Below are 25937 nucleotides of genomic sequence, written 5' to 3'. Positions count from 1 at the left end.
CACCCCAGCCACCCACTTGCATATGCGATGTCAACCAACCATCCTACAAGGCCCTTCTCGATTCGAATCGATGTCAGGTCCGGCCCTCAGGCTTGATCAGGCTCGAACAGTTCATGCTTTCATAATTTTTGATCTTTGATTTTCCTTCTCCCTAGCTTTCAGATTATCTCCAGATTTTCTTGAACCCGCCAGGTATTGTCATCCTTTCGAGCTCTTTTGGGCTTCCCAGCTCTTCTCCTATTCTTCTCTTCCGTCCTGAGCGTCACTCTCCGGGGCAATTCACGATATCCAGTCTCTTTTTAATACCTCCAAGGTCGAAAAGACCATCCCAAGTACGGCCTAGGAAAGATATTGTCACATTCCAGTGCCCCTCTCCTAAAACATCAACATCCACCGCACCCCTACCCAAAACAATCTGACATCATGCCTCCCGTCGAGAGGGACGCTCCCGCCAGCTATGCGGAACGTCCCAGTTCGAGGCATGCCCGAAATTCCACCCAATCTCTCTCCTTCGATGCCAGTCGAGCCCTAGTGCCCATGTAAGTCGGCTTCATTCTCTGTTTTATCATACCCCTCCCCCCCAAACGCACAAGGCGGACGACGACGACGACGACCCTCTCCAGCGCGTCATGACATTGCCATGCCTAGCCTATTCCGCAAGCTGAGTAGAAATAGGTGGGACAGCTCAGATCCCGAGCGGGCGCCTCCTCCTCTGCCTCTGAACCCGCAGTCGCCTGGCACGGCTACTTCCCGTACAGGCACATCATCGGCTATCCAGCTGGCACATGCCGCCCTCAGCGAAAAGGCCAGGGAAAACGCCCTGGTGCCCTATCCCCTCACAAAACGCCCCACCGACTCTTCTCCTGAGAGATCACTGGCGAAGGGCGCTGCCCACCGGCGCATGCAGTCTCTGCAGCCGGCCTCTGTGAGAGATGTGGGCTACATGCTCGAGGGGGGGCAGCTCAGCAAGTCACCCGAAAAGACAGACAGGGAGCTGCCCGTCACGCCAGCACGATCAAAGACCGACCCTTTCAACGACGTGAGATCCGACGAGCAGGACCCAGAGCAGCGGGCCTCTCTCACTCCAGCAGGCGTCGTCAGCTTGACGCCTGTTGTAAGACCGATGCCGCGACGGCCTCAGTCGAGTATTCTGGGCGAGAACACACCACCGCAGTCGGCAACCATGCTTGCTCTACAGAACATGTCTGCCCCCAAAGAAATGCCCTCCAAAAGAGATGTCGACACGCCCCTGGCCAACGCCACTAATGGCTCGATGTCCCCAACGAAGAACCCCCAATCGATCGAGAACATATCCGGGCAGATCCTCACCCTGACGAACATTGCAACAGCTCTGCAGAAGGAGATGGCTCAGCTGAGTCGACGGAGCAGAGACAACGCGACAGACCTTCTGAGCTTGAAGGAGGCAACAAATACCAGAGACGAGGATATAAGGAAGAATATGCGTGATCTCCTGCACAACATGCAAGAGGTGTCGTCAAGGACCGTTTCTTCAGCATCGCGGGACATGTACGGAGGGCCCCTCTTGCTTGAGAACAAACCTTACGCCCCAGCATCACTGTCTCCATCCTCCAGGGCCGGCTCAAACATGCGACCCTTCGCTCTACCTCGCATACCTTCACCCAACAGCTTTGCGGCATCCCTAGACCGGGACGACATAAGCACACCGTCACTCGCTGGTACAGATGCGTCCGCCACGATCGGCCTACTTGACAAGATCATTCGTGACATGAGTACTAAGGACGGGCAGGAGCAGCTGATGTCTCGACTCTCTGATCTGGCAAGGAAGCTTGACGGCTTCAACGTGGAACAAAAGGTTGACGACCTTCAACGCCTCATCAGGACCAACATGGACCAGTCTCTAGTTCTTGCCCAAGGCGGCAGTGGGGCTGGCGGAGGCAAGATCGGCCGCCCCAGGAACAAGAGCTTTAGTGATGGTCCCAATGAATATAGGAACGGCTCTGAGGCTCGCGTCGAACGGCTCATTCAGGACAACAATCAGTCTCCCGGGACGAGAGTCGCAGCTGATGTCATCAGCGATGACCTTGTAAAAATCATCCGCACCGTCAAGGACAGCGTCGCTCAGGGAGGCGGTCTGACGGCCGAGGTTAAGGCCCTTGTCCGGGAGCTTCGCGGCGAGGTCCTCGGCATGGGCCGGGAGATCGGCCGCAAATTGGACGAGGTTTCTGAGACCAACCAGAGTAGGACTGCAGCTGCGACCAGTAGGGAGATCAATCGGGTCGTGGAGGAAGGCTTGCTGGAGATGAAGGATCATATGAACCAGCTCACGCGCGACCACCTCCGACAGTCTGCCGCTGCTATCACTGCCAACAGGACCCCCGAAGTCGACTACCAGGAGATCTACAACGCCTTGAGGACAGCTCTTAAGGATTCTAAGGCTCTTGAGGACGATGCTCCTGCGCTCCACAGGGAGGACGTCATTGAAGCTGTAAAGGATGCCTGGGAGAACTACAAGCCCGAGATCGAGGTCCAGCAAATCGGTCTCGAGAGAGACGAGGTCCTCGCTTGTCTGAGAGAAGGTCTCATGCAGCATGCACCAAGGGACGACAAGGAACCAGGAGCTACCAGAGAAGAGGTTTATAAGGCGGTAGTGGAAGGTTTGAAGCACTTCACGCCTCCACCGATCCAGGTTCCGGAGACCTTATCTCGCGATGAAATCATCGAGGCAGTTCGTGACTGTCTGGAAGAGTTTGAGTTCCCTGTGGCTGCGTCCGCTCTCGACGCTGATCTTTCGAAGCAAGACATGATCGATGCCGTTAAGCAAGGCCTCGAGAACATGGATGTACATGCGAAGGACGGTGCGCCACTGGTTCCCTATCAAGGCAACAGTGAGGAGATCGTTGCACGTCTCCACGACATCATGGAATATATGCAGTCGGAGTTCAAGGCCGTCTCGGATGAGGCCAAGCAGAACGTAGCTGCTAATGGTCGAGATACCGAGCAGGTCCTCGATGCCACCAAAGATGGCTTCGAGAAGCTTCGTGCCGACATTGAGGGCTATGTCGACCGGGCAACCGGAGTTGCGAGCCAAGAGGAGTTCATGGAGGACCTTCTGAAGAGCTTGGATGTCTTCCGTGATGAGATCGCCGACATGGTCGCCAAGCAGTCGGACGGCTCAAAAGATGTCATCCGGGAGGAGCTTGAGTCGCTGCGTGACGCAGTGAACACTTCAATGGTGCCTGCATCCTCGCAGCCCTCGTCAGTCAATCACGACGAAATTCTCCAGGCATTTCAGGAGGGAATCGGAAGTCTGCGGCAGGAAATCAGCCAGCGCCCAGTCGCCGGCACGAATGAAGTTCTCGATGCCCTACAGGAGGGTCTTACCGATCTGCGAGTCAGCATCGACAAGTTGAGTGATAAGCCAGCAGATTTGACTGCCAATGACGAGATCCTCGATGCCCTCAGAACCGGCCTTGATGGTGTCAAATCTGATATCGAAGAGCTGCGAGAGGAGAGCAAGGCTTTGGCACCTGTCGCAAGTGATGCGGTCGTTGCTGCTGATGTTCTAAAGCACGAGGATATCAAGAACCTCGAGGTGCTCATCTCGCAGCTCCGCATCAAGGTCGAGGCCATGGAACCGAATCCAGTCCCGGCTGCGGCAGCATCCGAGACAGGCTCTTCACTTTCGAAGGATGATATAGTTCTCATGGAGGACATGCTGCACAATATCAAGGAGCAGGTTGCAGAAATTGCTAGCAAAGAGCCCGCTGCCGCCACGGTGAGAGATGCTCCTGTCTCAACTGACGCTGCAACGAAGGAGGATGTCGAGGCTATCGAGACGATTCTCCGAAACACCAAGAGTCGCTTGGATGAGCTTATGGATGGAGAGCAGGCAGTCCGGAAAGACCACGTCGACGCCCTCGAGGTCCTCATACTGGAGACGAAGGAGAGTCTCGGCGGTCTGACTGAGCAGCTTGAGAAGATCGCACTTCGTGAAGACACCCAGGCCGTGGAGTCCCTCGTCACCCAAGTTATTGGTGCCTTTGATGAGATGAAGGAGCGTCACGAGAAGCAGCTCGAAGATCCCGAAAAAGTCACCAAGACGGACACGGACGCGATCGAGGCTGTCTGTCTGGACGTCAAGGGGGTGGTCGAGCAGATGGTCAAGTCGGACATTGCCTCTCTTTCCACGAAAGAAGACCTTGAGCGGCTCGAATCGCTGGTGAAAGAGTTCAAGGAGATTTCCGACAAGCAAGCCACCGAGCTGAAAGAAGCTGCAGAAAAACATGCGGGAGAGCTGAAGGAGGCCGCCGAGAAGCACGCAACCGAGCTCAAGGAGCTGTCAGAGCAGCACGCTGAGGAAAATGCCAAACAATTCGAAGAACGTCAGGCAGAGACGGTGGGTGTGAGTGAGCGTGTGACGGAGGTCAAGGCATTCCTCGAGGAGATGCAGACGCTTGTCAAGGAGAAGCTCGAGACTGGCATCACCGGTGTCGAGGGCCTAAGCAAGTCATTGGAGACCTTGAGCGAGACGGCTGGGCAAAACGCAAACGTGCATTCTGACCTCAAGGAAATGTTTGAAACCATGAAGACTGAGTTCGAGGAGTCGAAGGCTGGAGTGGTTGGTGCGAAACTCGAGACGGACGAGAAGTTCGAGCAGACAACCGAGACCCTGCGCACCAAGATTGACGAACGTATTGACGAGGTGATCGCCAAGTACGAGGAGTTTCAGTCTGCTATCGACGAGCGCAACAAGACGGGCGAAGCTCGCGACGAGGTGCTCGAGGGTGCTGTCGTTGGCACAAAGGCTGTGGCCGAGGAGCTGAAGAGTCTCATCGATACACTCGGTTCTACCGTCACCGAGTCACTCGAAAAGATGGAAGAGGCTTCGAAGACGGTCTTTACACATGTTGAGGACTTGGTTCTGAAGACTGATGACAACCACACTCAAAATAAGTCCGAGCATACGCAGACCCGTGATCAGGTCAAGGAGGCCATGGGTGCGTTTGAAGGGCTTCAGGGACAGGTCAACGAGTACCAACCCAAGATTCTTGAGGCTGTCCAGAGTGTTCTCGACACGGTCGGACAGCACTTTGAGCATTCCAAGGCCTCCGTCTCTGAGATCGAGGAGAAGATTGGCCAGAAGATCGAAGAGGCCAAGCCAGAACCGCTCATGCTTCCTCCCGCTCCTGAGAAGTACGATGACAGCCACGTCCATGAGAAGCTTGACAGACTTGTGGATCACACCCAGTCAGCCGATAAGGCCTTTGAGCAGCTGAGCACGCTTGACAAGGTCCACCAACAGGTCATTGCGACGGCCACCGAGCTCTCCGCTTTCCTCGCCGCGCAGACGCAGCGCATCGCAGATGATCACGAGGACAAACAGAAGACCATGAAGGACATGGAATCTAACCTTCACGAGACAATGCTCGAGCTCGAGCGCCGCACTGTGCAGAGAGATGAGGCGGAGGCTACCGTCGCAAGTCTACAAGCCGAGGAGGAGCGCCTGAGGAAGAGTATCGTGAGCCTTAAGGTGGAACAGGAGTCTCTGGTCAGGCAGAAGGTCAGTCTGACCGGTGACGTGTCCTCACTCGAGACTGCGCTCAATATCCGGCGGGAGGAGCTACACGAGATGGAACATCGCGCGGAAGGCCTCGAACGTCGTATTCTCGAGGGTGTCATGGACCAGTCACGGCTGCTTCTCATGGCGAAGTCATCCAAGAAAGCTGCACGTGATGTGATGAGCCGTAAGCGGGTCACCTCTCAAAAACCAGCCGCCGAAGACGGGGGCGCAGAAACCGAGTCGAAGCAGACCACACCCAAGGCCCAGCACACTGTCGCGTTCAAGACGGCGCTGAACTCCAACCGCAACGTGCTCGATCCGCAGTCTGCTCTCAACGGGCAACAACAAGCCCGCCGCATCCTCTCTTTAAGCCAGATTAAGAAACCCGGCTTCAACAGCACAGCGAATGCAGGCACGGCCTTCAAGAGGAGCCAGAGCGTCAAGACGCTCGGGGGCGCGGGCGCATTCAGGAAGGGCAGTTGGGGTGGGCGAATGAACAATAAGAAGGGTTATGGAGACTTGCATCATAGTGACGAAGGCGACAAGGAGAATGTCAACTTGGACGTCGTTGCGCTTAGAGAGAGCGACGAAGAAGAGCTCTACAACCAGGAGGACGAACACCACGGTGGTGAAGTCGTCCTTGCCACGCCTACTGATGCTGCACCTCTTGCGAGCACTGTGTCTGAAAATCCTAGCCAGGACTATTACGAGACCTACAGCGATGTGCAGAGCGAAACTGGCACGCTGCGGCGGTCGAGTCTGCATAGCGGCACGGGGACGATAACGGACTCAGAGTATACGCATTCTGAGCTGCAGTCGGGCGAGTATAGCCCCTCTGAGTTGCAGTCAGCCGCCTTCACAAACTCGGAGGGAGCAGACGATGAGATGTACTCGGAATCAGCCAGCGACTGGACCGAGAGTGCCGTCGGAAGCAGCGTCCTTTCGGGTACAGACAGTGAGGTCAGTGGGGTGGGTTATGCGACGTCTGATGGTGGTGTGACCCCCAGCAGCGAGGGGGGCGAGGTGATGTTGTACGAGGGCTAGGGAGACCTGGGTGTTTGGTTAATGTTTCACGATGGATGACGGGGTTGTAACTAGAGGCAACGGTGTCTTGATGATAGCAGTCTGGCTTTTCTTCTCCTTCAATGCGACGATTATTATGATGGATATCCTTTCTTGTTTTCTCTTCGGTCGATTGTGTGGTCAGAGGGGCGTTTCATAACGAGCGAGCGGACGAGCAAAACAAGCAAACAAGCCTGCAAGAGGGGCCACAGCGGGACAGGGTGAACGAGGATACGGCCAGCCTGTGTTTGATGCAGATTCCTGGGGACACTGAAAACATAGTTTCATGTAGTTGACAATTGTAGAGGAAGGCAATGACATAGCGTTACGTGCATGTTTTCAGAAATACTGTTTCTTATATATCACAAATTGGGTTAGATATCTTCATACCACTCAACCAGTGAGTAGCAACACGGCCCTCTTGTCCATGCAGTCTTTTATACAGAACTTAGTCATTCAAGATTATACATGTTGAGTATATATTGTTGAGTTTTCAGCCTTCATGTTAGTGATAGGGCCAACCATGTTCGCTGAGAGACGCAAGAAACTTACGAGAAATCAACCCAGCAAAAGCTCAAAAAATTACACATAGCTACAGCTGGTTTCGATCCAACGCCCTCCGAGTTATGAGCCCGGCGCTCTTCCCCTGAGCTATGCAGCTTCTGTCTTGTCTGACAATAGATGTGATTATAAGGTTGCCTTTGGTGGGCAGCCTGTGAATCATTCCTCACGGGCAATGAGAGCACACACACTCCATCATAATGCGCTAGGACGACATATGGCCCCTCTCTGCCTCTCTCCCTCTTTGTGAAGGACATGCCAATCTTGGAAGTTTTCTTACAGGATGCTATCCATTGCGTATCGGCAAGTTTCTGTTCTCATCCTCATCCTTATCCGCACCCGCCTACTCCCCTCCTTCTTTCTTTTCCCCCTTCTTCTTCTTCCCCCCGCCAACCCTCGCCTTCCCAATGGAGCTCCTCCCTCCCTCCTCGTCACTACTGCCCCCGTCCATCATCCGCTTCTTCTTGTTCTCCCCCCGCCTCCTCGCCGCCGCCGCGTCCTCTCTCTGCTCCCGCGCCCTCTTGCCCAGCAGCTTGCCCCGCAGATCCCGCGTCTCAGCCGCCCTGGCCGACGAGTCCTGGGCCTCCTTGGTGCCCGCCGGCACGAATCCGACGCCTGCGCCGTCGGCTATGACCTGGAGGTCGTCATCGTCGTCGTCATTCTTGTTCCTTGATGATACTGGAGCGTGTCTGCTGGCGGCTGGTGAGGAGGCTGTGACCCTGGTTCCGGCGAGGGAGGAGAAGCTTGACTTGGGCTTGTTGCTGGTGCTGGTGCCGTCTGTGGTCTTGTCTGCAGGCGATGGTGATGTTGGTGTTGTTGTTGTGCGTCTCTTGAGGGCGCTGATTGTGTTCTGGTGTTTGGCGAGGAGCATGTTCATCTTGTTTACGGTGGCGGCGTGGTCTCTGGCCGTGGGGAGACTGGTGCCGCCTGATTTTGGGGTTGCCATTTTGGGTAGAAAGTTGTACTTGACTTTTCGTTCTATGCTCAGGTGGAGGAGAGGACTACTACCTCGTGGCCTTGTGTGGAATTATTGCTTTGCAATTTTATCCTTCTCCAGTTTATTTGAGATGGATGCTGAGATGGTACATACAGGTAGTTTGAAAAATCCACGATAAGGGATTTCACGTCTCTTTATCGAAAGAGCCGTATGGTCAGGCTTATTTGACAAAAGCGGTACGGCGGACTGAGCCGCTGTGGGGGGCCCAGAGGGGGGGGGGGTTTACCTTGAGCCCCTGTCAAGCTCTCTCTGTAACATTACACTGTGCGTGTTTCTTTAGCACCTGTTACACCAACACGATGTACAGATATATCGGAAGTAGCACTTTTCCCGTCAATGTCTCAGCGTGGCTTCTGGCAGTTTGTCCTCAAGAAATGACTGGTCTATATCATATATGAATACACGAGTACATATTGATAGACAAACTGATGAAAGGTGAAGAGAGTCTCCAGTCACAAAATCGCGTTCATAACTTGTTGCGGAGCCAAGGCTTCTTTTAATCGTCAACGGATAGGCCTAGCGTCTCAGGTCGTCAAATCGTCACTTCCTTTATATTCTTCTTCTTCTTCTTCTTTCTTCCTTCTATTTCTGTACTCTTCCCTATTCATAGTTACGTCACCGCTACTCTTCAAGCGATATCACCCTTCTCAGCCTCATGGAACGCCACAGGGACCCCATCGCCCGGACAACCGACAATCTCAGCCTTGTGGCATTGTGCAGACCAGTCTCCTCGATATTCCAGTCGGTCGTACTTTTGGAGGAGGCGAACCATACAGTATGCCATCTCTGTCATCTGTGGAGGTGGGAAGCTCAGTCATCAGCAGCTGGCAAGGAAGAGGCACCGGAAATTCATGAAATTTGCAATGCCGCCTTGAAAAGAAGTGCATAAAAGAGGGAGAGAGAGAGAGAGAGAGAGAGAGGGACAAGAAGGCACAGGACAGAGGAGAGGGGGGGGGGAGAACTCACAGCAAAATTCTGGCCAACGCAAATCCTCGGGCCACCATTGAACGGGACGTATTGCCACGGCTTGGGAGTCCAGTGATCCCAGCGATCAGGACTGAAGAGCGCCGGGTCGGCAAAGGTGTCGCTGACAGGCGGATACAGGTCTGCGCGGCGCTGCATGGCAAGGGTGCTGTAGACGACCATGTCGTCCTTGAGACATCCGATGTCCGGGCGGCCCGGCACGCCGCTAGGGAGCGTGCTGTCTTCGAGTGCGGCGCGCAGGTTATACGGTACGGCCGGGTACAGCCGCAGGGTCTCGTTGAGGGTGTGCGTAAGGTAGGTCATGCGCTTGAGGTCCGCGTATGTCGGGGCACGGGACTCGCCCACCGTCGACAGGATCTCGCCGCGCAGCCGGCCGTATACTGCTGGGTAGCGCGCGAGCTCGTATACGCACCAGGAGAGGGTCGCGGCTGTGGTGTCGCGGCCTGCTAGGAGGATCGCCATGATTTGGTCGCTGCTCGGGCCACCGTCGACGTTAGAAGGAGGGAAGGAGGGAAGGAGAGAGAGAGAGAGAGAGAGAGAGAGAGAGAGAAAAGGCACGAGCTTGAAGTAATCTCCCAACTCACTCTCACTAAGAAAGGGGGGAAACCTACCGCAGGACCTTGGGATTTCGGCTATACCGCATGATCTGGTGTAGGAAGGTGCAGTTCTTGTCCGACTTGGAGAGCTTCTCGAGGTCTTCGGGGTTCATGGCGAGGGCCTGCGCAATATATGGCTCCATGAACCGCTCAATCGTCTTGATACCTCGCAGATACTTTCCATTAGGGATGAATGCCTTCAGGGGGCTATGATGAGTCGACGTTAGCGAGAATTGTCATACCGAAAGGGCAAGAGGGATCTCCGACGACGACGTACTATAAGATCATATACATCATCTGCGTTCTCTGAACGTCGGTGAAGGCATGGACGAATTCATGCTTGGGACTGGACTCATTTTCATCAGCGACAACAGTCATTTTCCCAGGGAAGCACGGGGCCCTTCATTATCAAGCTCACTTGTCGAGACTGCCGACGCTCGAGCCGAGCAGGAAATCAGTCGTCACATCCAGAGTCATGCGGTAGAACAGGTCCTGCATCCCGACGGTCCCTCCTGACGCGGGCATCTTGGACATCATGGCCTGGGTCCACTTCTCAAAGATGAGCAAGTCCGAGACCTTCTCCTTGATGAACATGGGCCGGATGAGGCCCCGGCTGTCCTGCCACAGCCGCCCGTCCGTGGTGAAGATGCTATCCCCCAAGAATGGGCTCCATGTCTCGTGAAAACGCCTGCCCTTGCCGAAGTCGGCAAACTTGGAGGTGAGGATCGTCTTGATGTGCTCGGGCTCCTGCGTGATGATATACCGTCGCCTGCCCAAGACGGAGATCTCGACGCAGTTGGGGCTGCTGGGGGGTGCGTTCTTGTAAAGATCCTGGAAGAAGTCCTGGAGCTTGTCTTGGCTGTGCTTCCTGCCCGCGTCGAGGAGCCAGCGCATGCCCGTGAGGGGGTTGGTCGAGAGGACGTGAGCCCTGGTTCCACCTATCCGTCTTATCTGAAGGGTTGTATATCGAGGCACGATGATGAACCACAGGACGAGGGGAATGATGATGAGGCCGCTCAGGTACAGAGGCCCAAGGCTGAGGAAGTCTCGAAGCAGCATCTTTTTGAGGGGCGCCAGTCTGCCAGACCAAAGATACCACGTGCTGAAAGATCAAAGTATGTAATGGAAGTTTGTGTTATATAAGTCGGCAGTCCTTGTGGAGTTCGATACCAGCCTTCTTCTCATTCAGAATAAAGGCAGAAACGAAGCATAATAATAAATGATGAATCTCATCAGATTGGAATCGATGATGGAGAGCAAAGGAGAAGAGACTTGGCCTTTGGTATTAATATAATACTACCATGCGTCTGATAGTTGTTCGAACGAGTTTTGATGCCCCCGGTGTCAGAGCGTACGGATGCAAGGCCCTTGCTAAGGAGAAGAGAAGAAAAGAGTTTCTTGGCTGCAATGCCCGCATTGGGTATCGTAAGTGGTTTTATCCATGTACTTGTAATATCCTCCAGACTCAACCCCTACTAAACTACCACCACAGTATCCCATCATTCCCGAGAACCCACACACATGCATTTCCCGGGGTTGGGGCCTTTTCCCCACCATGAACGAGCCGCGGACTCACAGGCTCAGGGTTGAATCTGCAGGAGTAAGGTAAGTAAAACAAACTAGGGAAGGGGGGGGGGGCAGGAAGACCCCTTGCACTTGAGTGGAAGAGGGGTTGGAAGAGTGTAAGTCTGTGTGTGTCTGTGTGTGTGTGTGTGTGTGTGTGTGTGTGTGTGTGTGTGGGCGAGTGTAGGCGAGTGGGTAACCAAACCCAGTAACCTCGGGAAACGTCAGACTGCCTACATCCTTCCAAGGTTAATTATGCATATGAAGCCAATGGTGCATGGCTATCCCATCCTTTGTTGACGTATTTCTATTTGATGCTGGGATTTTTCTTCTCTTGTAATTGGATGCGAGGTGAAAAAGATCGCCGTGTACATTAGTGTAAAGTGTAGACAGGACGAATTATGTACGTCGCATCGTATTTCCTTTCGTGGGCTAGACGGAGAGTATGTTCATAGAAGAAAGGAGAGGAAGAGAAGAGAAAGAGAGACGGTGTCAGCTGCTTCTCGTGATGACAGAGGACTCGGGGAGAAGCCCCTTCCCCCTCCTTTCTGGTCGGAAGTTGTCCTATGAATTAGACGCAACGGCTGAATGGGTGTAAACCCCGCAGCTGAGTTATTCTGACATGCTCACCTGATGGTGATCTACGGCACGGCAGAGTGTATGAACATAGTAGATATAGATAGACCCAAGGATTGAGGCGATCGATGGAGACAGAAAATGGGCTGGGGTCGGGGTCTTGTGAAGGTAAGTACTGTAGTATTTCATTGATTCTCTCGTCTTAAATGGCCTTTTTTGAAACATGGCTCGGGACTGAGCGCGAGCCATAGGGGCAGTCGAATGGTTTGAAACTTGCCAGGGATCAGCCAGGATGATGTATGTAAAGAGAAAAGAAGCCCAGAGAACGATGAGATAGATGGTACCCCTCCAGTATGGTATCTCTATGGAGGGAAAGATCATTAGCATCTTTCTTTCATGTGATCAGAATGGGTATCCATCATACAGGGGATAGGCCAGCATTACCTGAAATGACCTTGTGGGAATTGAAGCCCACAAAGAATCATCTCTTTACATGAATATGAATTAGTATTGGGGTAACACCAAAGAGTCAACAATGTCTCTCTATTCAATTTCTACATTGGCACTGTTGGAGAGAAAGAGAAGGAAGAGAGAGAAAGAGACACGGCATCTCCTCCTATGGGCGAAACCTTATCGATGATCGTTTATCGTAGCCGAGGATGGCCTTGGGACTTTCATTGGCGCACGAGACCCACTCTTACTCTTTAAGCCGGGACAGTTTGGCAGCTCGTCATTCCCTGCGGATTCCCTGCGACAAGCTACCAGTTCGACCTCACCCTGTCAGCTAAAACGCGATTTTTGCCGTTCCAAGCATCGACCAGGACGACAACATATCGACCAAACCCCTCCGCCCTCTCTCCTCTCCTCTCCTCTCTCTCTCTTTCAATAGATACCCTGATACCTTTCGCCCTCTTTTCAAACATTTCCGCCATGTACAAGCTCGCCCGCAGCCGAGCCCTGGCCTCGGCCTTTGCCGCGCCCAAGGCAAGTTCTTCTGCCTTTTTCCAGTCGGGAAGATAACAGACATGGGCCCTTCCTTGGAGAAGACTACACTCGCTGACTCTCTATTCTTACTACGGTTCTAGCTGTCTCCCTCCGTCAGACTCCCCGGCCTCGCCCAACAAAGACGAAACCTTAGCATCCACGAGTACCTGTCGGCCGACCTCCTCCGCCAGGTATGCAGTCTGTTCTCTCCCATCGTTGTCGAAACCGCGCCAAGGATTCACAGGGGCTAATTATAACTTCTCTCTCTCTCACTCACACATCAGTATGGCATCGGCGTTCCCAAGGGCTCCGTCGCAAAGACGGCTGCCGAGGCTGAGGCTGTGGCAAAGGAGATTGGCGGCGAGGATATGGTCATCAAGGCGCAGGTCCTCGCAGGCGGCCGAGGAAAGGGCTCGTTCGACAACGGCCTCAAGGGCGGTGTTCGTGTCATCTACTCGCCCACCGAGGCCAAGATGTTTGCCGAGCAGATGATTGGTCACAAGCTCATCACCAAGCAGACGGGCGCCGGCGGCAGGCTCTGCAACTCGGTCTACATTTGCGAGCGCAAGTTTGCCCGCCGCGAGTTCTATCTGGCCGTCCTGATGGACCGTGCGTCCCAGGGCCCCGTCATTGTCTCGTCCTCTCAGGGCGGCATGGACATCGAGGGCGTCGCCAAGGAGAACCCCGATGCCATTAACACCCACTACATCGACATCAACGTCGGCGTCACCGACGACATCGCCCGCGACATCGCCACCAAGCTGGGCTTCAGCGAGCAGTGCATCGAGGAGGCCAAGGACACCATCCAGAAGCTGTACAAGATCTTCTCCGAGAAGGACTCGACCCAGATCGAGATCAACCCCCTGTCCGAGACCTCGGACCACAAGGTCATGTGCATGGACGCCAAGTTTGGCTTCGACGACAACGCCGACTTCAGACAGAAGGAGGTCTTTGAGTGGCGCGACACCACCCAGGAGGACCCCGACGAGGTCCGCGCTGCCCAGTCCGGCCTGAACTTCATCAAGCTGGACGGTGACATCGGCTGCCTCGTCAACGGTGCCGGCCTGGCCATGGCCACCATGGACATCATCAAGCTGAACGGCGGCCAGCCCGCCAACTTCCTCGACGTCGGTGGTGGTGCCACCCCGGCCGCCATCAAGGAGGCCTTTGAGCTGATCACCAGCGACCCCAAGGTCACTGCCATCTTTGTCAACATCTTTGGCGGTATCGTGCGTTGCGATGCTATTGCCCACGGTCTCATCAACACCGTCAAGGCCCTCGACCTGAAGATCCCCATCATTGCCCGTCTCCAGGGCACCAACATGGAGCAGGCTCACGCTCTTATCAACGACTCCGGCATGAAGATCTTCTCCATCGATGACCTGCAGAGCGCTGCCGAGAGGTCTGTGCAGCTCTCCAAGGTTGTCAAGATGGGTAAGTCACTATATATACCTCTTCTCCTCTCCCTCTCCCTCCCTTCTACATCCCTCGTGGCATCAGAGCTGACAATTCATACCATTAGCGCGGGATATCGATGTCGGCGTTGAGTTCTCTCTGGGGATCTAATTAGGGGGTTTCTGTATGTGTCAGGGGGGGGGGGGACGGTTTCCGGTGTATTATCTCACATACGGGGCGGGTTTTGTTTTTCTCTCTCTCTCTATGCAATCATCATGGGGGGACCGCGCAGCAGCAAAGGATAGACTTTGGTTGAGAATTCACGGCACTTACATCAAGACATGATGGGAGATGTTCTTTTTCCTTACTGACCTGGACATGGCCTCCAACAATCTGCGCTTGCTTTTGTGCCATGTCTCTCATCTCGCATTTCTACATCAATCCTGGTCAAGTCTAGCAGTTTGTATACGCTGATTTTTCACCCTCAAGGTGTCTCTTGCCACACCACAGGTTCTGACAAAGGGTACCTTCGGGTAGAAAGGGGTTTGTTCTACTATGGTCGTGGCCATCGGGAAGGAGGGGGACCGCCTCTGCTACGGCTGTCTCTGGCCTTACCTAGGCACTCCAAACCCGCAGCCGCGCGGAAGGGAGTTACCTCCTCTTGGTCAACAGGTAGATGACGACGAGCTGCAAGAGCATGCTGTAGAAGCCGCCAAGCCCCGGCTGCTGGATCGTTGAGACGACGAGGAAGACCTTGACGGCGCGCGAGAGCTTGGGCTGCTGCTGCTGCTGCTGCTGCGTGCTACCGGGGGAGGTAGAGATGTAGGACATCTGCTTCTGGATAGCTATGGGCCGCAGCTGGTCCAGAAGCCTGAGCCAGTCGATCTCGTCGCCTGCATTGGTCTTGTGGAAACGGCTGCTCGGCATCGGCAGCGTCTTACCCTTGGGAACCCGCGCGGTGAAGAAGGTGGTGGTCTTTGCGGGCCGGAGTATGTCCTGGCGGAAAGGGTTGGGCGCGTAGCCTGGCTCGTTGGGAATGCAGTTGCCTCGGAGGAGTTGTTTTGGGGGCTGGTGGGCAAAGCTGTGGGCTGTGGTGTTGGCGGCGGCGTGTTGGCCGAAGATGAGGGTTGTTTTGGGGTGTTTGGGGCTGGTGCGGGCGAAGGGGTGGTTGCTGTAGGGGCGGTTCCTTGTCATCTTGGGCCACAAGGTTTTTCTTTCCATTTCCATTTCCATTTGCATTTACTTTTTCTTCTTCTTTTTCTCTGTCAGTATCACTGCATTTGTTTTATCTACAAACTTCGACAGTGTGACCAGCAGGCCTATACGACTCAGGATTATGTATTAGGGGTCACATGAAGTACGTGTCGAGCTTATAGGTCCGGTCATGAAGTTTAACGACAATGGCATTCTTCATTACTCTGCAAAATATAGTTCAATGAATAGTACAAAGGGAGGTAGTTGGGGATTTGATTTTTTTTCTTCCTTTTTTTAAGTTCAAAAAGAAAGATTCAAGGACTCTTTGGATATTCTCTTTGTTCATGACGTGGTTTTCTATTTCCCCTCTCACATTGGCATGCCGTTGTTGCTCTGCAGGGACTTGCCCGAGAGACCACCCCCCGCCTTTGTCCTCCCGAGACAATAGTATTGTCAGGGCGGAATTCTTCACGCCTTTGTCTCATCGACAACCATTACTAAATATCAGCAGTGACATTTTCGAGCAGCGGTGAGTGGGAGCTGACCGACTCTGGCTCGGGCGGCGCTGAGAACGCAACGTCCCATCGCATTGTCCGTCCCCTGCTTAGTCGAGCCGTCTGCCTGGGCCGAGAGAATGGGATCCTCCTTTGTGTTTTTCTCACTCTCTCTTCTCGTTCTGCTGTTGTTATTCCGCTGTCTATGACGAGCATTTGACTTCCACGCTCCTGGTTGGCTAGAGTGAATGGTATGTCAGGGGCTATACTCGCACGCAGTCGTCATTCCAAAAGGGTTGGTACTACGTGAGCTGACTATGTTTTCTGCCCCCACATCATCACTGCATAGAGTACTTTAATCATCCTGCATCTAATAGACACATCAGTTCGACGCGCAAGAGGATGGAAATAGTTGCGCGCCCCCAGGATTTGGAGAAAGGAAGCAAATACATTGATCGGCAGTACTTTGCCGAAGAGCCCCCCATCCCTCCAATTCGACACCACGACCAAAGTTCTGTCCAGCCACAAGTTGTGAAGTCCTTCCTTCTCTCAGCTGTGTAGATGATATTGCAACAGTAATTATGCATATACACAGCAGGGCTACTACTCTGGGGCGATTTGGAGGCCGTTTAGCCGCCCGATGCGGCCCCTTCTGCAGGCACGGCATGTAGTGAGCGGGTGGTTGCATGGGTGAGGTGATGTGCATAGTACCAGTGATCGTGCCTAATGCTGGTAGTATCACTATTGATTCATTAATATGCAGCATGTATTTGCAAGTTGCGCTGTGACGAGAGTTTAAAGGGGCCGAAGGAAGGGGAGGGTCCCTTTATGCTATCAGCAGCTTGTCCTCTCCGGCGCCAGGTCGTCAGCAGCAGTTTCTCCTCTGGCACAAAAGAAGGCTTGCAAGTGGCTGGAGGAGGATCTGCATGTAGAGAGTAAAGGTTGCGAGAGGGCCCATGGCACACGGCACGGGCGAGCTGAGCCGCTGCAGGTGGTGTCGGTACAGCTAGCCAGTCACCCAACACGGGCGGGACACCGACTTTTCGCGTGTTTGATCTTGATTTGTAGGAGAGGAAGGGGGCCAGGAGATGTGAGCAGAAGTAAAAATGGACGGGAGGGATCATGCACGTACGATGCATGAAAGGAACACGCAGAAGTAAACTAAAGGGCTTCGCGTCGCGAGTGACTCGCAAGCGCTCGGCATTGTGCGTGGGGATATATACATACTCTATGGTAAGGCGGTCTGCCAGATAAGAACAGGGACAGCATGCATAAACATATAAAGGACTGCTGGCCCCCCACGAAAAGGAAAACAATAATTAAGTGAGAATTCGTAAGGATAGACAGCGAGCTCTAGAACTTACCGATCCATCTCATCCACCCTTTTGCTTCTCAAGACGAAGAGTGGAGCCCTCACTTCACAAATTGGGAATCGCCTCACCTTCGTCTCATTGTTTTTGAAGATCCACAATTGCGGCTCAAGTCCGACATACCCCCGGGAGGGACTCTCACCTTAAGAAGAAAACGACAAATCCCGTGTCTTTCCGAGACCATCGAATATTATTTGGAGGGGGAAAAAAAAAAAAATTACCCTTGCCTTGCCATCCTCTCCATCAAAAAGAGGAAAAGAAAAAAAATGGCCTTCGGCATTCGCGCCTCAAACCACCCTTCCCAATACGCGACGACCGAGCGACCCCCTGTCTGCCCCTGCGCCAGGTGCTTCCACGGTGACAGTGAGGAACGCGCCTTGCGAGAGGCGTGCCGGGCTCCTGCCAAAGAGCTGAGCGACATCATCATCGTCCCTGTGGGCCACAGGCTGCGGCTGTCGAACCCGTTCGCCGGGCTGGCGGCCGGGAGCGGCAGGTTTGGCCATGCACTGGGGAAGAGGAGGAGTATCGATACGGTGGCTTCTGATATGAGACCACTGACGAAGATAGAGTAGGGGAGTTTGGTTACGGGAAGACTTGTGGTGGCTGGGGTGGCAAGAAATGTGGACGAATTTGCTTTTGCCTTCACTTCTCATCTTGAGACATCGCGCTGCTGTGGTGTAACGCCGGGATTTGGGTCGGGCTCGGGTGTCTCACACAGAAAACTCGCAGGCTCGAGGCTGTGAAGGGTTGGACGAGTGGACGTTATTTCCTCCGTAGCCATGTCATATAGCCTGACGAGGCCATTTTCTTTGAAGCATTTCACATGGAATGGGCGTAATTGGGTGCTCGGTAGGATTGGTCGACGAAATGAAACAAAATGGACTTTTGCTGGTATCTGAAATAGCTAGAATATGGAGGGAGCAAAAGAAAAAAGGCGTTCCAAATTCATATCCTCATTACGGGAAGAGCGCCCCACGTACGACTGTGACGTCATATTGTGTTAATTAAAATACCATTTGAACAGTACTTGGTACATACGTTGGCCAGTCTCCACGGCCTCCCCCCTCTCTCCCCCTTGCGACTCTATCCTCTTATGTTGCCCAAGACTTTGCCTTCTATCTACTGAATAGCCAGTCCATCTTGGCATCCCAATTGAATTCAAGCTATTCACCATGATGTCTTCTATAGCTGATGCTCCTCATATGGTCATGCCACCAGTAGATACGGCCATATTGGACGTCGTTGGCTTCAGCACCGAGGACGCCATTTTCACAAATTACGGAGGCTCAGACTTCTCCGCGACCTTTCATCTCTCAGGCCTGAAGAATGGGAGGCGGGTAACGTACTTTGCAAAGGAGGGTAAAGGCAGCGAGGCAGCGACTATGTTTAGGGGTAAGCTCTTACTCGCACATTCTCTTCCATCACATCACACCCATTTCAATCTTGTTCATATGTGTTTATATGTAGAGGAGGGGAGGGGATGAAGAAAAAGGAGGGAGGGCGAGTGATGGAGATAGGTAAGACTTCTATTTGAAGAAGCTGACATTCATTCTGCCCAGGAGAACACGCCTCACTAAACGCGATCCACGCCGTCGTGCCTGACTTGTGTCCCGCATCTCGTGGCCACGGGGAGCTCGGTAACGGTCTGGACTACTACTTCATCGTCACAGACCTGATCGACTTGCAGGCCACAGACCCACCGGGGTCCGGTCGTTCGCTGGCGCAGAAGCTGGCGGCGCTGCACAAGGCACCAGTTCCCATCCCCGAAGGCTATGATAGGCCCATGTTCGGGTTCCCCGTGCCTACGTGCTGCGGGGCTACGGAGCAGAACAACTCGTGGAAGCCGACATGGGCCGAGTTCTATGCCGACAATAGGATACGCGCTATCGGGAGGGCCTGCCTCAATGCCAACTCTGGAGAGGACACTGGGGCTGACCCCGAGCTAAGGGAGGCCATCGAGGTCACCGCCTCCAAGATTGTGCCCCGGCTGCTGGGCGAGGACACGATGGGGCCTCTCACGCCCTCTCTGGTGCACGGCGACCTGTGGAATGGAAACAAAGGACGCGGGATCGTGGGCGGCCAAGGGGGCGTCGAGGAAGTCATCTTCGACCCGTCGTGTGTCTACGGGCACTCCGAGTACGAGCTGGGCATCATGCGCATGTTTGGCGGCTTTGGCAGCGCCTTTTGGAAGGAGTATGAAAGGCTGATACCGAAGGCTGAACCCAAGGCCGAATGGGAAGACCGCATGGCGCTCTACGAATTGTGAGCCTATTGTCCCCTACAAACAGATGACAGATGTACACGGTCGATTCTGGGAGAAACTAACAAGACGGGCTGGCGCAGGTATCACAATCTCAACCACTACGCATTATTTGGTGGGGAATATAGGTATGCGGCGCTGGGCATCATGAGGAAGCTCATCAAGAAATATGGGTAAGCAGACATTTACGTATGATTTTACAACTCGCTGCTTCGTCTACATGGCTCACGATCTGGCAGAAATCCCACGGCCAATGTAGCAGACGAGTCCTCTGAGCAGAGTGCCGCCAGAGTGGACCCAAGCCGACCCGCCTATCTGTTCTTGAATGATTGATTTTGGCTTAAAAAACAAGAGATGCGCAAATGGTTTAGTGGTAAAATCCATCGTTGCCATCGATGGGCCCCCGGTTCGATTCCGGGTTTGCGCACAGTTTTTGGCATTTTTTCTTTGGCGCTGCTTTGGTTCTTTTCTTTCTTTTTCATCTTTCTTCTCCAGGTTTTTGAAGGACTTGAGAGGAGTATTCGGATTCTTGCTTTGATCTGTCCTATCCTACTTTGGAAGATTCTCAAACATTATAATCATTGGGCTATTGAGCCACATGCGCACGTGTGCAGTGTTGGGGAGTGGAAAATGTTGAGGGGTTGTTACTATGTACTGTTAGATGTCCACCCATAATGACTTTGTGAGATTCTGGACCCTTGGCTAGGGAGAAGCTTTGATCAGAACACTGTCCAAAAATAATGGAAGTAAAAGCCCGAGATTGGAATTTCTCCGGTCATGGTACAAGTCGAGATGAGATGAATCCAACAAAGAGGAATATCAGAACATTCAACAATGAATATCAGATGAGGGACATGAGGACAGGGGTAGCAGTAAAAATTTCCCCCCATGCACAGGGGCTACTTGGAGTGGCTGGCCTGTGTAAGTAAGTGTACGTACTGCACTTGGACGTGGAGACGATGACCATTTAAGCATGAGATCTCGGAAGGTCTGTGGCACACACTCTGGACCACTCTTCACCTCTTGACAACCTGTGGCAACCTTTTCCTCTTTCTTCTCTTACTAGTACCCATAGATGACTGCGATATTTAAGCTAGTAGACCTGTGCAGGTGATGTGAGCCTGGTGACAAGTTTTAGGAGATCTGGACCTCCTGCGAGGTGTCTCTGTACCCTCCACACTATTGTGCTGTTAGTGCTAGTACATACTCTGGCATAGCACCCAACTGCTGTGCTACTATGGTCCGTGGTATGATAGCTGTCTTCGGCCACTAGACCCCTGTCAATGTCTAGCTCGTCCCGTTGGCCACCGGGACATGCCAACTTGCTGCTTGCAAGCATGGTCGTGGCCACATGCGAACCGAACGACCTGGTCGTCCAGCTTGCTTGTTCCTACTGCACCAGTGGCCTCTTCTTGGCTTTTTTCTTTCTGTCTTCTTCTCCTAGAGCAACTCCTCTGCCGTATTGTAACACGGCATCAAGTATGGCCCTATCCTCTTTCTGATCTGGATCTACCACTACTACTGCTGCTGCTACTGCAATCTTGACCCTGCTTCACCTCCTCTGTCGTCCACCGCCAACCTACCATGAACGGCCATTTCTCTGCTGTGGGCGATGCGCCCTCTGCTGAGCAATATGAACATGGCGTCCAAGTCATTGATGAGGACAAGCAATACAAGTCAGTCGAACGCCTCTCCTTTCTTTGCCGACCTGAGGACTGCTTTGGCAGCAGACAAAGGAAAACCCCAACAGTGATGTTGACGCCCAGGACAGCTCTCACCTCAGCGACTACCTCGTCCAGAGCCATGTCTCGGCAGCTGGCTTCAACTACCACCTCATCTCCGTCTTCGGCTCCCAGTCCACCGGAAAGTCCACTCTGCTCAACCACCTCTTTGGCACCGAGTTCAGTGTCATGTCCGAGACCGAACGCCGGCAGACCACAAAGGGAATATGGATGTCCAAGAACAAGAAGGAATCGTCCTCGGGCGGCGCCGTCAAGCTGGCCGACAACATCCTCGTCATGGACGTCGAGGGTACCGATGGTCGCGAGAGGGGCGAAGACCAGGACTTTGAGAGGAAGAGCGCCCTGTTCGCCCTCGCCACCAGCGAGGTCCTGATTGTCAACATCTGGGAACACCAGGTTGGTCTATACCAGGGCGCCAATATGGGGCTGTTGAAGACCGTCTTCGAGGTCAATCTGCAGCTCTTCCTCAAGGACAAACAGTGAGTTGTTATCCCTATCTACCCAGCATGGGCACTCCTTTGTTGGAGACATAGACGTTCCTGACGAGATTCTTTCCTTTTTGTTTCTTAATATAGATCCAACCCGAGATCACTGCTCTTCTTCGTTATCCGCGATCACATCGGGAACACCCCCCTCGAGAACCTGCGCAACACCCTAGTCCAGGATCTTACCAAGATCTGGTCCTCGATATCAAAGCCACAAGGTCTCGAGAACTCCAAGATCGAGGACTACTTCGATTTTGCCTTCGCGGCCCTCCCGCACAAGATCCTGCAGCCAGAGAAGTTCGTGTCCGAGGTCGACGCCCTGGCCAAGAGATTCACGACAGGGCACCGCTCGACCCCGGATCAGGAGTTTGCGGGTGGCGTGTTTCTGTCGGAATACCATCGCAGAATCCCGGCCGACGGGTTCTCCGTGTACGCTGAGGGTATCTGGGACCAGATCGTCAACAACAAGGACCTCGACCTGCCGACCCAGCAGGAGCTCCTCGCGCAGTTCCGTTGCGACGAGATTGCCCGGGAAGTCCTGGTCGCCTTCGACACCGAAATCGTGCCACTGGAGGAACAGCAGCAAGATGCCGCCCGCGCGGGCACTCCTGCCGTCCTGGCTAATCTCGGCACCACTGGCAGATCTTCCCGCGACAAGACCACCCGAGCGTTTGAGGTGCAGGCGAGCAGGTACCACAAAGCGGTCTACAAGAGGAAGCGCGTGGAACTGGAGGAGAAGATCGACGGGCGCCTCAAGCCGCTGTACCAGGGCCAGCTGATGGCGGCGCACAAGAAGGGCGTTGCCGCCTTCACCGAGGCCGTGACCAATGCTGTCAAGGCGGGCCAGAAGGCGGGCGGCCAGTATGAGTTCACCGAGATCATCGAGAAGCAAAAGGGCAAGACGCTTGAGATCTTCAAGAAGGAAGCGCAGAGTCTCGCCATCGAGGGCGTCCCGTGGACCAACTTCAAGCCACAGTACCTGCTCTTCGGCAAGGAGCTCGATGAGGTCGGCGCGAGGCTCAGGAAGGAGGAAATGCGCCGTCTGGCTACACGTGTCGAGCGCTGGGTCAGGTCTCGCCTCGGAGATGCTGTTGGGCTGGAGTTCAACAAGCTCGGATCTGGACGCGGCGGTTCTGGCGCGGCCGAGGACGGCGAGAAGCCGCCGACCGAGAAGGACCTGTGGGACCGCATCTGGACCGTCTTTGTGTCCATCGTCAAGGAGGCACAGGACAGGTTCAAGGACCGAGCCAAGAACCTGGAGGCTACCGAAGACGAGGTCGAGATTGGCCTGTGGCGGCTGCGGCGGAAGAGCTGGGTGGCGCTACGCGAGAAGATCGAGGAGGAGGTAATGGAGGGCAACATCCTGCTTAAGCTGCGCGAGAACTTTGAGGACAAGTTCCGGTACGACGAGGCCGGTGTTCCGCGGATCTGGCGCCCGAGCGACGACATCGAAGGCATCTACACCCGTGCCCGCGAGTCGACGCTGACCCTTATCCCGCTTCTGTCAAGGTTCAGGCTATCAGAGACGTACGGCCCGCCTGACCTGCCGGCTTACATCGGCAGCCACCCTCACGGCGTCGAGCCCAGCGATGAGGAGGACCTGGCCCCGATCGGCGGCGTCGACGAGGATGAGGGCAAGAGCCTCGAGGAGGAGATGACGGTCCTCAGCGAGAGCAAGCGACAGGACCTTGTCATCCGCTTCAAGAAGACCGCGGATGGTGTTTATGTTGAGGCGAAGAGGAGTGCCCTGGGCGGCATCACACAGATTCCTCTGTATTTCTATGTTGTCCTCTTGGTTCTGGGGTGGAACGAGATATGGATGGGTCAGTATTTACTATTTTCCTTTCTTTTCCCATCTATCGACGATCTGGCTGGCTAACAACTTTTTCTTCACCCCTGCAAAAGTTCTCCGCAACCCCGTCTTGTTCATCATGCTCTGTATGATGGCGGGCGGTACATATGTTGCCTACAACCTGAACCTGCTCGGGCCGATGATGCAGATGACCAATGCCGCCAGCAACCAGGCCGTCGAGATCGGCAAGCAGAAGTTGCGCGAGTTCCTCGAGAACAACGAGACTGCACGCTCGGCCCTGGCCATGCCGGCGCGTAGGGACACCGACTCTGTCAGTCTGGACACGCTTGACAGCAGAGGCAAGCGCAAGGATAATGATGAGGATGAAGATGACATCTGAGAGCAAGAGGAGAGAAAGAGAGAGAGGAAGAGAAGAGGAAAAATGTTCTTATATTGTATAGATGTCTCTCTGGGTCTCATTCCCAATCCTTGCATTGCTTCTTTGCCCGAGTCGGTCAGCATAGGATATCCCCCACTGTTCCATATTATACACAGCACAGCCCTTTTAGACAGAGCGAAAGAGAAAAAAGTAGGATGGACTCCTCAACACCTGAAAATAGGATACCAACATATTGTGCCACCCCTTTTCTCTATTTCCAAAACTCCCAAGCATGCATGACAGTATTCTCTTCTTGTTTCTTCTTCTTTCTTTCAGAACGTCTCTAACGCAACAGGAGTCCCGAACCAGGACCCCAGCTCATCAGCAGTCTCGTCGCGATCATCAATACCGACAAAGAAATCCGTCAGCCGACTCGTCTCTCCGTCGTCCTCGACCGGCCATTCGACCTTGACACCGGCGCCGCCCTTGGCCTCGATCATGTCCTTGGCCGTGCCCCAGCTGAACCTGCACTCGGGACCCCACCCAAACAGAGGGTGCATGTTCGCCCTCATCCAGCTCACACACCTCGCGTCGGACGGATAGCCGGAGCCCCACGCCATAATCCCTCCACCACCCTCCTTCCCTTCTGAATCAGCATTCTGGCCTCCTCGTCCTCCTCCTCGTCCTCCTCGTCCTCCTCGTCCTCCTCCGGCCCGGGCCAGCTGCTGCTCGTACAGCACCTCCAGACAGGCATCCCGCGTGACCTTGGCGCACACGCTGGCGGCGCTCACGCAGGGGTACAGACTGTCGGCCTTCTTGGCGACGGTGACGCGCACGGAGGGGAAGAAGCGCTCCAGCCTCTTCTGGTAGGTGGCGGGCGGGCCGATGGTGTCGACGTAGATCTCACGCACGTTGACGCCGCGGGCGAGGACGCCGCGGATGAGGGCGACGGTGGCGTCCATGGCCTGGGCATTGAGGTTGTAGGCGGTGCCGGGGCGGTACATGGCGGTGGAGATGGAGCGGGCGGAGAGGGCGGTGGTGGCCCAGCCGGTGTGGGTGTAGAGGGTGGGCTGCGGCGAGGTGTGTCCATTGCCGTCGCCCTCGCCCTCGGCGGGCTGGGGAGTGGTTGCAGGAGGGGAAGGAGGAGGCGGTGTGCACAGCTTCTGCATGAGGCTGGACCGCACGGCGGGGGTGAGGACTTTGGAGTCGTCAAAGTGGTGCTCTTGGCGCAGGAGCGGGTCGGAGAGGGTCAGTGGCAGGTAGAAGACGCCGTAGACCATGGGGCCCAGCACGGGACCGCGCCCGGCCTCGTCCACGCCTAGACAGCAGGGGACGCCGTCGTCTGCGCCGGGGGCGGAAGGAAGTAGGGCGGACGGGATGGAGGAGAAGTGTGTGTAGCTATCGCCGCCGAGGAGGGCGTCGTGGTGGACAGAGGGCGGGATGAAGATGTCGTTGAGTGATGTCGTCTCGAGGTCGGCGGCGTCGGTCATCTGGGTGTCGTCGGCGGTATCCATGGTTGGACTGTCATCTCAGTGTGTATGTATGGCTGTGTGTGTTTCGTCTAGTCTATTATGTGATGTTGAATTAGATCAGGTCTGTTGCCTTCTCAAAATGAATTTCGTCTTTGTGGCTGCTGGCATTTGACGCCCTTGCTAAATTGTCTAAGTAGTTAGTACTATTAAGTTCCGTCCTAGTTATGGAAGCGCGTCTCCAGACGCGTCCAAGCGGGTGGGGTGAGGAAAGACGCGGCTTAGTTGCTGCACTGGTAGTAGTTTGACGCGTTTAGCCCCAACTCAGCTCTGGCGCCAACTGCTATAGCGCCTGTAGTACAATGGCGCTGTGCTACAGTGACTGGCCCACCCCTGCCAGTGTCGAGCAAAACGCCCGCCCCCTGGACACACCCTCTACTACCAACCAAATACTCACTGTACCAAAAAAACATACACACCCACCTGCTTTTA

General features: G+C 54.4%; 9 protein-coding genes and 2 non-coding genes across 11 annotated transcripts; 6 read left to right on the top strand and 5 right to left on the bottom strand.

Annotated features, from left to right (window-relative positions):
• Window positions 1-901: 901 nt before the first annotated feature.
• On the top strand, window positions 902-6586 carry M406DRAFT_255848 (uncharacterized protein; the record flags this gene model as incomplete). The annotated part of the gene is made up of 2 exons (XM_040917060.1): window positions 902-4201; window positions 4298-6586. 2 exons carry the CDS (start codon window positions 902-904, stop codon window positions 6584-6586), a joined length of 5589 nt encoding a protein of 1862 aa, XP_040777259.1.
• Window positions 6587-7193: 607 nt separating this feature from the next.
• M406DRAFT_t54 lies at window positions 7194-7265 on the bottom strand. The gene has a single exon. It is a non-coding gene; the product is annotated as a tRNA-Met (tRNA).
• A 243-nt stretch (window positions 7266-7508) lies between these two features.
• Window positions 7509-8111, bottom strand: M406DRAFT_68656 (uncharacterized protein; the record flags this gene model as incomplete). Its single annotated transcript, XM_040925188.1, has 1 exon — window positions 7509-8111. One exon carries the CDS (start codon window positions 8109-8111, stop codon window positions 7509-7511), a length of 603 nt encoding a protein of 200 aa, XP_040777258.1.
• Window positions 8112-8556: 445 nt separating this feature from the next.
• On the bottom strand, window positions 8557-10801 carry M406DRAFT_351426 (cytochrome P450; the record flags this gene model as incomplete). Its single annotated transcript, XM_040922627.1, has 5 exons — window positions 8557-8955; window positions 9129-9618; window positions 9758-9949; window positions 10020-10088; window positions 10161-10801. 5 exons carry the CDS (start codon window positions 10799-10801, stop codon window positions 8791-8793), a joined length of 1557 nt encoding a protein of 518 aa, XP_040777257.1. The 3' UTR covers window positions 8557-8790.
• Window positions 10802-12022: 1221 nt separating this feature from the next.
• M406DRAFT_330127 (putative beta-succinyl CoA synthetase precursor) lies at window positions 12023-14431 on the top strand (the record flags this gene model as incomplete). Its single annotated transcript, XM_040920481.1, has 4 exons — window positions 12023-12049; window positions 12967-13056; window positions 13150-14299; window positions 14388-14431. 4 exons carry the CDS (start codon window positions 12023-12025, stop codon window positions 14429-14431), a joined length of 1311 nt encoding a protein of 436 aa, XP_040777256.1.
• Window positions 14432-14911: 480 nt separating this feature from the next.
• Window positions 14912-15454, bottom strand: M406DRAFT_68653 (uncharacterized protein; the record flags this gene model as incomplete). The annotated part of the gene is made up of 1 exon (XM_040925187.1): window positions 14912-15454. One exon carries the CDS (start codon window positions 15452-15454, stop codon window positions 14912-14914), a length of 543 nt encoding a protein of 180 aa, XP_040777255.1.
• Window positions 15455-17310: 1856 nt separating this feature from the next.
• M406DRAFT_356273 (uncharacterized protein) lies at window positions 17311-18100 on the top strand. The gene has a single exon (XM_040923399.1). It carries the CDS (start codon window positions 17585-17587, stop codon window positions 17888-17890), a length of 306 nt encoding a protein of 101 aa, XP_040777254.1. The 5' UTR covers window positions 17311-17584; the 3' UTR covers window positions 17891-18100.
• Window positions 18101-18520: 420 nt separating this feature from the next.
• On the top strand, window positions 18521-19755 carry M406DRAFT_255412 (Ketosamine-3-kinase; the record flags this gene model as incomplete). Its single annotated transcript, XM_040917029.1, has 3 exons — window positions 18521-18710; window positions 18878-19580; window positions 19662-19755. 3 exons carry the CDS (start codon window positions 18521-18523, stop codon window positions 19753-19755), a joined length of 987 nt encoding a protein of 328 aa, XP_040777253.1.
• Window positions 19756-19934: 179 nt separating this feature from the next.
• Window positions 19935-20005, top strand: M406DRAFT_t57. The gene has a single exon. It is a non-coding gene; the product is annotated as a tRNA-Gly (tRNA).
• A 1041-nt stretch (window positions 20006-21046) lies between these two features.
• On the top strand, window positions 21047-24239 carry M406DRAFT_346272 (root hair defective 3 GTP-binding protein). Its single transcript, XM_040922172.1, has 4 exons — window positions 21047-21254; window positions 21350-21799; window positions 21896-23628; window positions 23711-24239. The coding sequence occupies exons 1-4, from the start codon at window positions 21163-21165 to the stop codon at window positions 23995-23997; spliced, it is 2562 nt and encodes an 853-aa protein (XP_040777252.1). The 5' UTR covers window positions 21047-21162; the 3' UTR covers window positions 23998-24239.
• Window positions 24240-24308: 69 nt separating this feature from the next.
• On the bottom strand, window positions 24309-25466 carry M406DRAFT_255751 (ribonuclease H-like protein; the record flags this gene model as incomplete). Its single annotated transcript, XM_040917052.1, has 1 exon — window positions 24309-25466. One exon carries the CDS (start codon window positions 25464-25466, stop codon window positions 24309-24311), a length of 1158 nt encoding a protein of 385 aa, XP_040777251.1.
• Between the last annotated feature and the right edge of the window lie 471 nt (window positions 25467-25937).

The sequence above is a fragment of the Cryphonectria parasitica genome, assembly GCF_011745365.1.
Source record: "Cryphonectria parasitica EP155 unplaced genomic scaffold M406scaffold_4, whole genome shotgun sequence".
Classification (NCBI taxonomy): domain Eukaryota; kingdom Fungi; phylum Ascomycota; class Sordariomycetes; order Diaporthales; family Cryphonectriaceae; genus Cryphonectria; species Cryphonectria parasitica.
The sequence above is the reverse complement of the archived record's forward strand: the minus strand, read 5'-3'. Positions and strand labels throughout refer to the sequence as shown.